Source organism: Puma concolor, chromosome A1 (assembly GCF_028749965.1).
Source record: "Puma concolor isolate L17-30 chromosome A1, mPumCon1.1.hap2, whole genome shotgun sequence".
NCBI lineage: Eukaryota > Metazoa > Chordata > Mammalia > Carnivora > Felidae > Puma > Puma concolor.
Genome location: NC_141667.1, coordinates 131,292,931 through 131,307,870, shown reverse-complemented (window position 1 = coordinate 131,307,870; position 14,940 = coordinate 131,292,931). Strand labels below are relative to the sequence as shown.

The 14,940-nt window shown below is 51.6% G+C and overlaps 1 protein-coding gene and 1 long non-coding RNA gene across 2 annotated transcripts in view; one reads left to right on the top strand and one right to left on the bottom strand.

Annotated features, from left to right (window-relative positions):
* The window catches only part of LOC147584476 (uncharacterized), a 39,552-nt gene extending 25,863 nt beyond the window's left edge, over positions 1-13,689 (bottom strand). Inside the window, exon 1 of the long non-coding RNA XR_015250329.1 lies at positions 13,405-13,689. This is a non-coding gene — a long non-coding RNA (uncharacterized LOC147584476). The remainder of the gene's footprint in view (positions 1-13,404) is intronic.
* Positions 50-4,635, top strand: IL13 (interleukin 13). The gene is made up of 4 exons (XM_086704402.1): positions 50-1,510; positions 2,918-2,971; positions 3,212-3,319; positions 3,683-4,635. Exons 1-4 carry the CDS (start codon positions 1,226-1,228, stop codon positions 3,788-3,790), a joined length of 555 nt encoding a protein of 184 aa, XP_086560528.1. The 5' UTR covers positions 50-1,225; the 3' UTR covers positions 3,791-4,635.
* Positions 13,690-14,940: the final 1,251 nt, after the last annotated feature.

The window sequence follows — 14,940 nt, the reverse complement described above, 5'->3', positions numbered from 1 at the left end:
GGGGGGGGGAGGGGGGCACAAGAGGCAGGGGCTGGCTCAGGACCTACAATTGTGCTGCGAAGTTTGGTTTGGCCTGAAGAGAGGGTGGGAGGAGAGAGTGGGCAAGGCTGGGAGGCTTGTGAACAAGAGCCCCAGCAGTGGCCCTTCATCCCTTCAGAGACCCTTGTGAGGAGGTTGAGCCTCACTGAGGGTAGGACAAAGGGAGCCTGAGCAGACAGAGAGGGGCCTGGAGGGGAAAGCACTGGTTTAGGGGAGGAAGTGGGTGAAGGAGCCAGGCTGACATCAGTAATCAACAGGCAAATAACATAGTTTCTGTTGCAGGGGTTTCTGGAGGACTTCTAGAGAAAGGAGTGAAAAGCAGGTTATGGGCCAGTGTCCCTGAGGGAGAGGGCTGTTCAGGGAAATCCTGGAGTGGGGGGCAGGCCCTGAAACTGCCCTCCACAGCCTTCAATCTGTAGAAACTTGGGTCCCTCAGTGGGGAGGGCTTTGTCCCACAGATAACTGGTGAGCAGAGGTGGCCACCCCAGGTCTCAATGGCACTGGGAGCAGTCACACTTTCCAACCTGGGCTAAGGCTGGGTCCTGACTCGTGCCAGTCTGGCATGCCAAGCGTTTCCCATCAGGACAGGCCCACGCTGAAGGCCTGAGTTGTGCACCCCATTTTTAGGCTGTCCATATTCAAAGTTATAATCAAGGCAACTTTAAAAAGAAAAGGTCCCAGGGAGGATCTCTGATTCTGACTGGATCTTTCAGTGGAGACCTGGGAGTCTGAACTTTTTATCATCCTTTCCACAGTGAGGCCAACAGGGAATCAGGCAGATGAAAAGGAGTGAACTTCACTCTTCTCTTTTTATCCCGTTTGAATTTTGTATCCAAAGCAAGTATTACTCTGGTAATGCAAGAGACCACTTCACTGAAAAAATAAAACCCTCAATTCCCACATCTGGTAGACTGTGGTCATAGCACTGTCTGCCTAGCACTTCTGGTGACCCAAAGGGTCTCAGGACAGGAGCTGGGCAGGCACTCAGGGCGGTCACCAAGCAAAACTGCTAGAGCTCCAGCTGGCTTGGCCGACACCAGGCTGCCCTCTTCCCTAAAGCTGGAGTAAGCCCACCCATATCTTGAAAATTGCCCCAGACCCCCTCACTGCTAAGTGCACAAGAAATCAAATTCTTTCCTTTATGTGACACTGGATTTTCCACAAAGTAAAATCAAGATGAGTAAAGATGTGGTTTCTAGATAGTACCCGACAAAGCGGAGACCAGGGTGGGAGGCGTCACACTTGGCCTATAAAAGCTACCGCAAGAGGCCAAGGCCACAAGCCACTCAGCTTAGGCCAGCCTACGTGTCTGCTCCTCGCTCCTCCTGTGTTAGCTCTAGGCTCCATGGCACTCTGGCTGACCGTGGTCATTGCTCTCACCTGCCTTGGTGGCCTTGCCTCCCCGGGCCCTCACTCAAGGAGAGAGCTCAAGGAGCTCATTGAAGAGCTGGTCAACATCACCCAGAATCAGGTGAGTACGCTGGTACTAGGGTGGGTAACTCTCAGGCAGGGTAATTGGTCATTGTTCAGGCCATGAAGGTTGGGCCGTGCCAAGAGGCCTGTGGGGCCTGAAGAAGCCCCATGGACCAGGACAGGCCCAGCCATGAGGGAGAGGTGCTGGGCCAGCGGTTGGGGGAATAGCACAACGGACGGCCCCATAAAGAGATTTGGCTGAGCCCCCAAGGACCACCTGTTCCCCTGGCCTGGCCCTGCCTGCCAAGACCAGCTCCTACTCAGCTGTTCAAGAAAAGAGGTTAGCAGAGAGAGGCCAGCACCCTCCCAGGGCGATTTAGAATTTGCCAAATGGATGTGAACAGAATAATGGGGCCATTATTCGCAGTAGTTTGGTTAAGCCCATTCTTATGGAAAAATTCACTAGTAGTCAGCTCCTGTCCCCAGTGGTGATGGCTCACACTTTGAGTAATTTTTGTGTGCCAAGGCTAGTGCTGTGCTTTTCATCTCATTTCATCACTGCCAACCATCTCAAGAGACAGGTGCGATGACCCTATTCTACTAAGCTGCATTAAGGTTGACAAAAGCCAGATTCAAACCAGGCCTGGGTGACACCGGGTGCCCATATTCCAAACTGCAGTGTCCTCCGATTCGGAAGACAGGGTTTAAAAAAAATTTTTTTTATTAATGTTTATTTTTGAGAGAGAGGGAGAGAAACAGGGCGAGAGTGGGGGAGGGCAGAGAGAGAGGGAGACACAGAATCCAAAGAAGGCTCACAGCTCTGAGCTGTCAGCACAGAGCCCGATACAGGGCTTGAACTCATAAACCACGAGATCATGACCTGAGCCAAAGTCAGACGTTTCACTGACTGAGCCACCCAGGGGCTCCTCCAGAAGATAGAGTTTTTTTTTTAATTTTTTTTTTAATGTTTATTTATTTTTGAGACAGAGAGAGACAGAGCATGAACAGGGAGGGTCAGACAGAGAGGGAGACACAGAATGGGAAGCAGGCTCCAGGCTCTGAGCCATCAGCCCAGAGCCCGATGCGGGGCTCGAACTCACGGACCGTGAGATCGTGACCTGAGCCGAAGTCGGACCCTCAACCGACGGAGCCACCCAGGCGCCCCCAGAAGATAGAGTTTTATACACGAGTGCCCACCGCCTCCCATCTGACTGACCTGGCCTCCCCTCCTCTCTCACCCAATGCTGCCCTGGCTATGGGAAGCTTCACTCAAGGCTGTGTCACTCAGATTTTTCTCTCTCAGCCCCCAAACCCTGTACAATGGATCTCCCTCAGTATGCAGAGCAGGAAATTAAGTTCAGGAACACTGAGGGGTCCCAGGCCTGCCTCTGTGCTACACTGGGTTGCCTATGGGGCCTGATCGCTATGGAGACCTACCCTGCGATTTTGCTTTTTGCTCCTTCAGGTATCCCTCTGCAATGGCAGCATGGTGTGGAGCGTCAACCTGACAACCGGCATGGTGAGGACCCCTTGGAAGCTGGGAGGGAGGTGGCTGAGGCTGTAGGTCTTATGTGTGTCTTTCCTCACTTGCAAGGCTTAGGGGTTCCACGCAAGCACAGTTTGGACCTTCCCCACCACCCAAAGCTACCTCCGTCAAGACTCTCAGCCCCCTCCTCCTGTGAAGTCACTGAAGGTGCTGCCTAAGCCATACGGCTGGGGGTTCCCAGCAGGGCCTGACACCCCTGTGTTCTTCTCCCAGCAGTACTGTGCAGCCCTAGAATCTCTCATCAATGTCTCTGACTGCACTGCCATCCAAAGGACCCAGAGGATGCTGAAAGCCCTGTGCACTCAGAAACCCTCAGCAGGGGTAAGGCGCCCTTCCCTGTACCCCTCAACCCTGCACCCACTCCTGCCAGCCCTGGGCTCACCCTAGAAGCTCCGGGGGGAACCTAGCTGAGCATCTGGGGCAAGCGTCCACCCGGGGGGCGGATCCACGGTGGCAACAGGAACATGGCCTCCGGGATTTCCAAGACCTGGTCTTGAGAGCTTCCGACTCCCACCTGAGCTTCAGTTTCCATATCGGTGAAATGTGGGCACTAACAGACTAACAGTACCCGCCCCGTGGGGCTTTTGTGAGGATTAAATAAGCCAGTTCCTGGAAAGCCCCTGGCAGAAGCTGGGCATCTTTGCTCTGGAGTCCCATTAATGCCCTGGCCTCTTTTTCCCACAGCAGATTTCCAGTGAGCGCAGCCGAGATACCAAAATTGAAGTGATCCAGTTGGTAAAAAACCTGCTCAACCATCTAAGGAGAAATTTTCGCCATGGAAATTTCAAATGAAGGATGAAAACCTAACATGGCTATTTGCAGAGGCAGACCTGACCGTTTAAGTTATAGATTCATTTTTCTTTCAGAAGTTTCAAATTACTTGGGGAGATGATGGGGGGATGGGAGGGGGGCACGATTTCCTTAGCTTAGACCTCAGCCTGTGCTGCCTGCCCTCGCCTAGCCGACCCCAGCTGCCCTTGCCTTGGTGCACAGGGCCCTCCTCCATCTGGGCTCTGAGTTCTGTGAACAACCAGGGGCAGGGGTGGGGGAGGGGGGGCGGAGCACTGCCTCTCACGACCGCCCCCTCCTTAGAGGGAATGGCAGCATTACACCAAGGACGCCACCTTGGCAGACACGTATGGGAGGCGGACCTGCTCTATACGGGGACAGCTAAGGCAGACAGCGGCTCAGGCATATCTCTTCTTGGCCTTATTTATTACTGTGTGTTATTTAAACAAATGTTGTTTGTCTGTGCTGGGGACAGGGAGGGACTGTCACCACCAGAACCTTGAGCTGGGGGCCCAGTGACTTGGGCTTTAGGAGTCCCTGGGAATAAGCACTGTGTGCAAAATTCTGCTACCTCATTGGGGTCCTGGGGCCGACACAGGGGACAGGAGAGAGGGCTGGAGTAGCTGCTCTTGTCTGCCAGCCAGCAGTTGGCCCTCAGCCAAGAAGTAATTTATTGTTTTTCCCTGTATTTAAAGTTAAGAAATGAAATGTTATCAAAGAGTTAATAATATATAGAAGAGCAGCCTAGAATGCTGCATCTGGTGTGTGTGGACTGTGGGGAGGGGTCATTGAATGTCTTGTTTCACCGACTTTGTCAAAGGAAGCCAGAAATAAAGACAGTGACAAGAGACCTGATGATGTTTGTCTTTTACTGTGGCCTTTGGGAATCCTGGCCTATGTTCTTCTGGAGGCAGGGCAGTGGGAGGGGCGGGGGAGTTAGGGACAGGACCTGGGCTGGAAGGAAGTAAGCGACCCCCCAGGGGTGTGGGCTGCCACCCACTGGGAGGCAGAGGAAGCCTGGGCCCTGACTTCTGGGTTCATGGAGGACATGAGAGGAGGAGGAGGAGGAGCAATTAGGGACCTCAGAAGTCATCTTATGATCACGGTTATGATGAGTGGCCAGCCTATGTGTAGCACCACCCACACAACCTCTGGTGTCTCCCCCACAACCTCTCTGAGGCTCAGGGGAGAAAAGGCTATATGCCCAAGGTCACACACCTGGTGAGGAGCAAAGCCAGGATGAGAAGCCAGAACTCACTCCAACTCCAAAGCCCATACACTAAATTACCCAGCCTTTCTCTGTCCAAATGTCATCTCACCTAAATGTATGGCCTTTATCATACTGGCATCAACCTATGCAGGCACCTCCCCCGATGGGAAGCTCACTTTCTAGGGAGAGCACAGCCAGTCCTTGGACAGGTGTCATCATTAGTGCATACTCACCACCTCTCTGAACAACTGATTTATGACCCCTGAACTATGGAGTGATGAGTAGAGACCCCAGGTCACAGGGGCCTGGTCAGACTGCTGCCCCAACCAGGTCTTCCTGCCTCTCCCTTGGCCCAGGCCAGCACTAGGAGCACCAGAAGAAGAGGCCTCAGCAAACCACAGCTAATGCTCATGTCTCTCAGGAGCGGTTTACACTGTGAATCTGAGAGGTGCCCATAAGGAGGGGATGCTTTTGCAGTGAGTGGTAGGGTCCTCACAAACCAGTCTCAAACACTGGGTGGCGGGCAGGTACCCTCCCTGAGAAGCCCCGAGCCCTGTGGGAACATCCACAGCAATGTTCAGAAACCAGTGGGGGCAGTCACCTGGGAGCAGTGAGAGGTGATGCTGTGCATGACTCAGGCAACAGAAGCCGTGGCAGGACCTGACCAGGGGCACACAACCACAGGGGCAGCTCCAGGAGCCACTGAAACAGAGCGGACCCCTTGCACCCAGGTAGAAATGAGGGAGGACCTGTGGAGGGGGGCACAGGAGCTGAGCGTCCCACAGGCTGTCCGGAGCAGGGACTGGATCGTCTCCGTGGTCCCACAAGGTCTCAGAACCTGCTGAGTCCCACTATATTTGCTGAGGATTGCCTGCGGCCTACACTCCTCCTGCCCTCTGGGCTGGCAATGACTAAGACAGCACATGCACTCAAGGTTTAGCCCCAGAAAGAAGTCTGTAAGCAATGGAGGGTCTGGAGAGGAGAGCTCTACCAGGAAAGCAGGCAACTCGGGGGTGGGGGGGTAGGAGGTAAGAGCTCTGCAATTCCTCTCCATCCAGAGGTTCAAGAGTTTTGAGCCAGAGGATATTTGTGGAAGATTGATTTTATGTTTATACAAAACTTTTTAGCAATCCAGTCTCTGGCAGCATCACCTCTGACCCACATCCTCTGCCCAACCAGAGCACTGGCCGGTCGGTCCGAAGGAAGATGGAAAGCCTTCAGGTGAAACTCCATGTGAATCTTTCAAGAAGACTGGAAGTGAGGCTCGACTGGGGCAGGGTCCCTTAGGATTTCCTAAGGATGCATTTACTCCAAGTGGTAGTCAGGAGGGTGTACAGCACCAGCAAGGCCACCGGGGCCCCACCACTAGGGGTCCACAGTGCGCCACATCTGCAAGTACCCACAGCTCCCTGCCTGCAGCACTGAGACTGTCCCCAAGACAAGGAACCTGTGGTCACGGATGTGTGCAGTCAGCCAGAGAGGGCTCGGGCCCTGTCAGGAATGATGGACCTCCCAGAGCCACAGAACCAAGCCAGTGCAGGTGGCAAAAGGGAGGAGGGCCCAGCCAGGAATGAGAGAGAAAGAAAAAGATGAAAGAGGAAAAAAGTGTATGTGTCAGCTATTGTGGCTGGGAGCACCACTACCTGGGGACTAAGCCCGGGGTATTTGCTGGGAGTTTCTCTAACCATATGGTCTCACTTCTTCCATGCGAGAAGCAAACCCTGAGCAGGTCCCAGAGAGAAGGGGGGTCGGGAAGAGACAGAGTGCTTGCTGAGTGGGAGGGAGATGCTGGTCATGGGGCCCAGGGTGGGGAGCCCCTTTGCACCCCACGAACCCCAGGCCCCGGAGGTTTCACTGGAAGAGGGGCTGGGGCTCAAGTGAGAAGTGAGACACACTTGAGTTTCCGGTGAACTTGGCTCCAACACCCTCTGTTTGCTGCTCAGATGAGGTGTCAGAAAACACTTCGAGTCACTGCTGGGGTTTCTCTGAGGCTGGCCCTCTCTGAACTGCTCGGGACTCAGGAGGACAAGGGCTTTCGTCTTGTTTCCTTGTGACCCGGAAGCTTGAAGGCTGCAGATCATCAAATCCATCAGCCTGTGGCTTTTTCATTATTATCAACAGGAAAGTGCCTTCTGCGTATTATCTTAATTTAGCTGGTCAGTTGGAGCAAAACCAAAAATCGTTCCTCCCTTGAGCTGACTCCCTTCTAAGCCGGCCCAGCCGAGTCCAACCTGACCATGTTCCAGGCTGGCCGATGATGGCCTGGGACTCACTGGCCAGTCCTCTGACTTTTCCGGAAGCCCAAACCGGTGTCAGAACTGGGGACTGTATCCACGGTCACCCCTCCCACACACACGCTGCCCACTCCTACACTGAAAAATAAAAGTCATAAAGCCTCATTATCTTCATTCGTTTCTCAGCTCCACCCAAAAGCAACAGAGTAAAGGGTTTGCAACGAACTTTCCCAGATCAACTGATTTCTCAGCAGCAAGGGAGGGCCCCATGACGAAGCCATTTGAAATCCCAGAAGCAATTTTCTACCTACGACCTCACTTTCTGTTGCGCCCTCTCCCTTCCCCTGCACAATGCCTTGTGGAAAGTGGTGCTCTTAAAGCGTCCTTCAGAAACGCCCCCAGCCCGTGCACCACCCAGGCGGACGCTGCTGTGTGGTCACCGGTGACGCAAACATCAACATTAAATATAGCAACCTTCGTCAGTTCCGCTCTCTGCATTACTTGGACAAGCAAGCAAGCAAGCAAGCAAGCAAGCACGTGGCGAGGGCCATTCCTGAAAGCCAGTCTGCTGTGGAGGCTCCTGCAGACCAGAGGGTCGGCGCCCCCTTCTGAGCGCAAGGCCCTAGGCCACAAGAAGCCCCAGCGATACCCCATTAGAAAAGCAATTTTTCATTTAGCATCTCCTTTTTTTGTCCTCGTCTCTGTCTTCCCACCTTTTCTTTAATCAGCATTTATTCATTTCCCACCGAAGGACAAATTTAACTAAGAAAAAAAACTAAAACAAAACAACATGAGAATGGTGTCTGGTCCATGAGAGGCTGGGAAGGGCCCCAGGATTGGACTGTTGGGGACCTGAGTTCAATTCTAAGTGCGCTGGGGGAGCTGGCTGTCTCAGGAGCGGATCCGGCACCTGCAGGGGTCCCGCACAATTCCTCCCACGGGCCCATCAGATGCTGTGTTGCCAGTGAGAGAGGAAGGCACACCATTCTTGGGGGGTCTTCACCCAGCCCTGGCCTGCCAGGCTGGTGCAGGGGAATATGTGGGGGATGAGATGGGAAAGGTGGGTCACCAGTCCAGCTCTGAGGCTGAAGTGGCATCGATGCCCCGGGGACAGATGGAGAGGTTCTGCAGACTCCTCAGACAGCTTTCCTCTCTCAGGAGAAGAACCTTCCACCTGCTTCTCAAAGAAAAGAGAAGCCAGGAGCCGATGGAGCTACTTCACCTCCATTAGAGAAGCCAGAGTGCACCCTCCTCCCCCTACTTCCCTCCTTATGAGGGGTCCTCCTTGCAACTTTGCTCAGAATCCCATTCCTTGGCCTTCACCAGGAGCTGGGACAGAGACTACACGGTCCAAATAAGTCCCAGCTATGCCCCTAACTTCCCTTGCTGTTACTCAGGCCAAGTCTCAGCTCTCGCTTCTGCGAAATAGAGGTTTGTTCGTTCATTCATTCATTCATGCATTCATTCATTATCTACGGAGACCTTTACCAGGTGTTCTAGATGCTGGGGATCCATGATGAACAAAATAAGGTTACTTCTAGCAGAGGGACAGAGTCCACAAACAAGAGAACACAGATGCACAGGTGGTGGTGAGTGCACTGGCGGCCAGTGAAGTAGGGGGAGGGGGTGGTTGCTGTGAGGGTGGGGTAGGTGCTGCCTAACTGTGTGGGGAGGTCAGGATGCAGATCTGGATGAAGTGAGGGATGGAGAAAACCATTCACATAACTAAGGAAAACGTCCAGGGAGAGGGGAGGGCAGGTGCTGACGTCTGGAGCAAGAATGCTCCTCCCAGAATCAGGGTGTAGGGAGCAGAGGCCAAGGGTGGGAGCAAGAGGAATAGGCAGTCAGGGCTCTGAGGGCAAGATAGCTTTGCTCTGGCTCCCGCATAGCAGAAGCACTCTGTGTGAAGGACACAACGTGGGGACAAGGACGGGAGTAGGAGGGCCAGTTAGGACACTCCTGTGGAGACCCAGGTGGGACATGATGGTGGAGGACTGGATATGGTCAGGTTCTGGAGATGTGTGTGTTATCTACATGATATACATTTATACATCACTTCCACAAACATTATGACATCTGAGGTTATAAATATATGGATATTATGTAACATATAAATAGTAACTGTATAATTTTTTAACCATAAGTCTTAAAATTCCTTTATTGTGGGAAATTTCAAACACATACACAAGTAACTCCCCATTACTGACAGCCCAACAATTAGCAACTCATGGCCAATTTAGTTTTGTGTCTGTCCCACCTGCTTCCCAAGTCCCGCCTCCCACCTCCACCCAAGTTTCCAAACCAGAGGCTGCAGGATCGGATGTGGGCACAGAAGGTTTGTACCATGGTGTGAGCACCATGAAGGATCAAGTCGTCGTGCAATGATCTGGCGAGGCCTGTGCTCAAGTGTGTCCCCATATAAAAAATTTTTTTACTTGTTTATTTATTTTTCAGAGAGTGAGAGAGAGAGAGAGACCGACCACGAGCGGAGGAGGGGCAGAGAGAGAGGGAGACACAGAATCTGAAGCAGGCTCCAGGCTCTGAGCTGTCAGCACAGAGCCCGACACGGGGCTCGAACCCATGAACTTTGAGATCATGACCTGAGCCGAATTTGGACACTTAACCAACTGAGCCACCCAGGTGCCCCAAGGGTGTCCCTGTTTAAAAGCTACTGATCACATGGGGTACTGGAGGGCTCAGTCAGTTAAGCATCTGACCCGTGATTTAGGCTCAGGTCATAATCTCACAGTTTGTGAGATGGAACCCGAGTGGTGATTGGGCTCTGGGCTGACAGCACAGAGCATGCCTGGGATTCTCTCTCTCTGCCCCTCCCCACCCCCTCTCTGCCTGCCTCTCTCTCTCTCAATAAAAAAATAATAACTATCCACACATGGAATCCCCCACCCCCTCGCAGCAAGCACCCCAGCAAAGCCTGCCCTCTCAGATGCATCCACACCACTGTTTCCATTTCATGAGGCCTCCTCCCCATTGGGCACCTGCCCCCATGGCACTCCAGAAGCTCTCTCAATGATGTCACTGATTGTCTCCTATCACTAAATCCAGTGGAAACACTTCGGCCTTATCTCGCCCGCCCCTGAAGAACATCTGATGCCGATGACCACATGCTTCTCCAAGACTCTCTCAAGCCTGCATCCCCTCCCAGCCCCCCTAGCTGCCTGCCTCCTCTCCCTCCTTCCCTTCTTCCAGCAGCACCAGAAACGCCACAGTCATTTTTTGTTCCATCTCTTCCTGAGTCTGGGGCAGTACCGTTCTTCCCCTTGGCTTCCTCACCGTCTGTGTCAACAGCCCAGACTCTCCTCTGCTCAGGGTCCCCCTCTTCCCTCTGAAACTGTCATCTCTGCCAACAGCAGCTCCCATGCCAGAAACCTGGGGCTCTGTGTGACTTCTCACTCTTCCTCACCCCTATATTCAGCCCATTCCAAGTGCTATGATGATGATAATGATGGTAACGAAAGTTGGGAGACTTCCTACAGGCCGGGCACCACACTGAACACTGTTTTGATCACCTCATATAATCTTCCCACAGTCCTTTATTAGTTCAGTTCTACAGAGAAGTGTGGGCAGGGAAACTTTCCCGAGGTCACCTTGAGAGCAAGGGGCAGAGCTGGGACTCGAAGCACCGGGCCCCGCTGACTGCAGGATGCATGGCCTTCAGTGACAGTACACTACTGGGAGCCACCCTCAGACCCATGGCTGCTGCCGCCCCACGCAATCCATGATCCGTGAGCCATGCTTCTTGATCCACGCCAGCTACCAGCTCTGAGCTCACAGTGACCTCTGACTGCAGTCCTCCAGAAGGTTCTCCTCCCAGGCTGCTGGCTCACCCAGTTCCTGCAGGGCCCCAGGGAGCGCCTGCCTACTGGCCCGCCATGAACTGTCCCCACACCCCCTCTAAGGCCTACTTATCCAGCGTCTGCTAGATAGAGCTCCTTTGGAGGAGTCTTATTTTCATCATGAATAAGCCTGTGAGAAGGTCCTGGAAAGGGCTCTTCTCTCTGTGTTGTGTCACACAACTGACCCAAGAGGACGGAAGAAGACGCATGCAGGGTTCAGGGTAGGACAGGGCGCTGGGGATGGCTGCTGTGGCAGGCGTCCTCAGCCAAGGCCTGGAAACTGGGCTGCTCTGGGTACTCTCACCTGTCCCTGTTCTCTAGGGAGCTGTGGCAGATGCCCCCTTCCTGTGCCCGGAGCAGGAGGTTAGGTTTTCTGCAGGAGCAGTGCTAGGGGTGCTGGGACATAGCAGAGGCAGCAGCCCTGGGGTCCCCGGAATAGAGCTCCAGCAGTGCAATCTTGAACTCCACACCAGCGGGGCAGCCCCAGGGCTGGCACTCCTTCCTGAGGGTCATTTCTTTAGAATTCTGGGCCCAACCGGGAGCCTCCCACCCTCCCAATATGTTCACCAACACCTACTTCCCTGCACTGAGTGCTCTCTGTGTAAGGTGCTCAGTGGTACCTACTTCCTGAGCGGACTCCAGAGACCTAAGTATGAGGGCTGCAGGGTGTCAACTAACGCTCACCCTCCCCAAACAAGAATAAGGCCTCAAAGACTAAAAGGGGGACACATGCAGGAGGGATGTGGGTGGGGTAGTGTCCAGCAGCAAAACTTCCAGTGGCCCTGACAGACGCGGGTTTGCCAGGTAGATGAAGTACCACAGTCATGGGACCAATCAAAGATATGATTAATAATGATAATAAAAATAAAAATAAAATATTAATAATAATACTATCACAGAGCACACACTAGGTACCAGGCACCATTCTGACTACTTAAAAACATTAACTTATTTATTCCTCACAAGAGCCACATGAAGGAGGTACCACGATTGCTCCCACTTTACGGAGGAAGTTGAGAAAGCAGAGCAGCCAGCCCTGACAGGCGGCCTGGCTGCCCATGTGCTGAGGTGGCCTCCAGAAACAGCCACCCCTCATGGAGTAATACGTGCCCAGCACTTTGCATAAAATCTCTCTCACACCTCACAGGGATCTTATGAGCAGGAGCCACATCATTCCCACTCCACGGGTGAGGAAACTGAGACCCAGACAGAGTTAGTGATCTGTCCACGGCGACAGAGTGGACAAGTGGCTTGTTTGATGGATTCCAAAACCCAGTGTTCAAAACTGTCACGTTCTATGGCCTGAAAGGACAGTTCTGAGGCCACACAGAAGCCAGGGCTGGTTCTCAGCGCTCACACAGGGTGAAGGGAAGGGGGTCTATGCCTGACACAGCCAGAACCTAGCAGAGTCCTCAACTTCTCTCTGAGCTCCGGTGCCTGTCTGCCTTGTATCATCACTGCCTGTGACTCCTGATGGCTGGGAGAGGCTCCTGTGCAGGTGGTAGCTGTCCTTGTCCCTGATGGGCAGGCTCCATCTTCCAGGCCTCTGTCCAGCCAGCTACATGCACAGTGCCATGGGCCACAGTGCAGAGAGAACAGCTCCTTTTCTCCTACCCTTCAAGGGGACCTTCCGGTCACTCCGTGATGTTCTGCAAAGTTCACCTATCCCTGGATTTATCCAACCATTGAAACAAAACAAAACCAAAAAAAAAAAAAAAAAAAAAAAAAAAAAAAAAAAAAGGCTTTATTCTGCTTCTGAGCTACTAGTTCGCATATTACAAATCTCTTCTGTTTACATCTTTGTCCCCAGAGCCTTAAACCTGGGGTGTAGCCCCCAGGAAAGGCATGTACTCAAAAAAGCCACCACCGAACACAGGGACAGCTTTTGTATCCTGCTGACCTCCCCTTCTCTCCAGCTCTCCTGCAGCCCCAAGGCTCTGACACGTGTGTTCTGCACCATGAACTCTCCTCCAGGATGTCTGCACTTTCAAGTTTTAACTTCCTGTTTTAACTTGGACCTTTCCTCAAAAAAGGAGTATGCACCATTTACTCCAAACAACAGTTTATCTGGATGTGAAGTCTCCATCTGTCCTGGAAGGAACTCAACCCTTCTTAGTAACTCTCCTCAACTCTGTAGTGAAGACCTAACTTGCCCTAGCAAGAAACCCAAATAACCCAATAAAAAATGAGCAAAGGACCTAAATGGACATGTTTCCAAAGAAGATACATGAATGGCCAATAGATGCATGAAAAGATACTCATCATCACTCATCACCAGGGAAATTCAAATCAAAACCACAGTGAGATGCCACCTCATACCTGTTAGGATGATTATTTCAAAAAGGCAAGAAACCACAAGTGTTGGCGAGGATGCGTACAGAAGGAAACCTCTTGCACTGTTGCTGGGAATGCAAACTGATACAGCCGCTGTGGAAAACAGTATGGAAAATCCTCAAAACATTAAAGATACAAATACCATATGACCCACTAATTCTGCTTCTGGAAATACATCCAAGGGAAATGAAAACGCTATGTTGAAGAGATACATGAACCCCTATGTTCACAGCAGCATTATTTACAATATGTCGAGATGGAAACATCCTAGGTATCCATTGATGGATGAATAGATAGAGAATTTGCATACAGACACACACACACACACACACACACACACACACACACACACACACATGCACGCACACACAATGGAATATTACTTGGCCATAAAGAGGAAACCCCACCACTTATGACAACATGAATAGACTGTGAAGGTGTTATGCTAAGTGAAATGTTAGAGAAACACAATACTGTATGATCTCACTTATATGTGTAATCTTACAAAAACAAAACAAAACCAAACCCAAACACCCAAATTCATAGTAAGAGAGATCAGATCTGTAGTCACCATAGGTAAAGGGGGTAGAGGGAGGGTGAAGAGAATGACAGTGGTCAAAACAAACTTCCAGTTATAAAATAAGTAAGTACAGGGGATGTAATGTACAACATGATGACTGTAATTAATTAACACTGCTGTATGGAATCTTGTTAAATTGTTAAGAGAGTAAATCCTAAGAGTTCTCATCACAAGGGAAAAAACATTTTTTCTTTTTTTGTTCTATATAAATGAGATGATGGGTGTTAACCAGACTTATTATGGTAATCATTTCGTAATATATATAAGTTAAATCATTATGCTGTACACCTTAGACCTACACAGTGCTATATGTCAATTATATCGCAATAAAACTTGGGGGGAAAACCTATTCAAAAATTTTAAAACGACAGCAACAAAAAACTTACCCAGAGAGATCTGGCCTTTGTCCCAGCTCTTGGGAGGTAACTTCTAAGCCCATGGAATAAAGAATTTGTAACCGGTTCCTGGGAAGGAGCCCCTAAATCCTTGGGACTTCCCAAGGTATAAGAGTGTCAGGGCCTTAAGAGTTTATGCTAATTAGGCCACTCAGGGTAGGGACCAGCATCACCTTGAGGCCATAGTGGTATCAGCCAAACCTCCAGGGCGGGGCTGGAGGATGAGGTCAACTGAAGGGGTCAAGGATCCAATCAATCACATTTACAGAGCAACACCCCAGTTATATTCTGGACAGCATAGTTCAGGTGAACTGCCCTGGTTGGCAGTACTCTGTGCGCTGTCACACATTAAAGTGCTGGGGAGGTGGCATGTTTGGACCCAATGGGGAGGAAACAGAAGAAGCTTCATGTTTGGGACCTTCCTAGAACTCAACCTCTGTGTCTGTTCTTTTGGCTGGGTGTTACTGGTATCCCTTTGCTGTAACACAGCTATCGCCTTCTGTATAGTACCTTCCTGAGTTCTATGGGTCACTCTAGCAAACTACA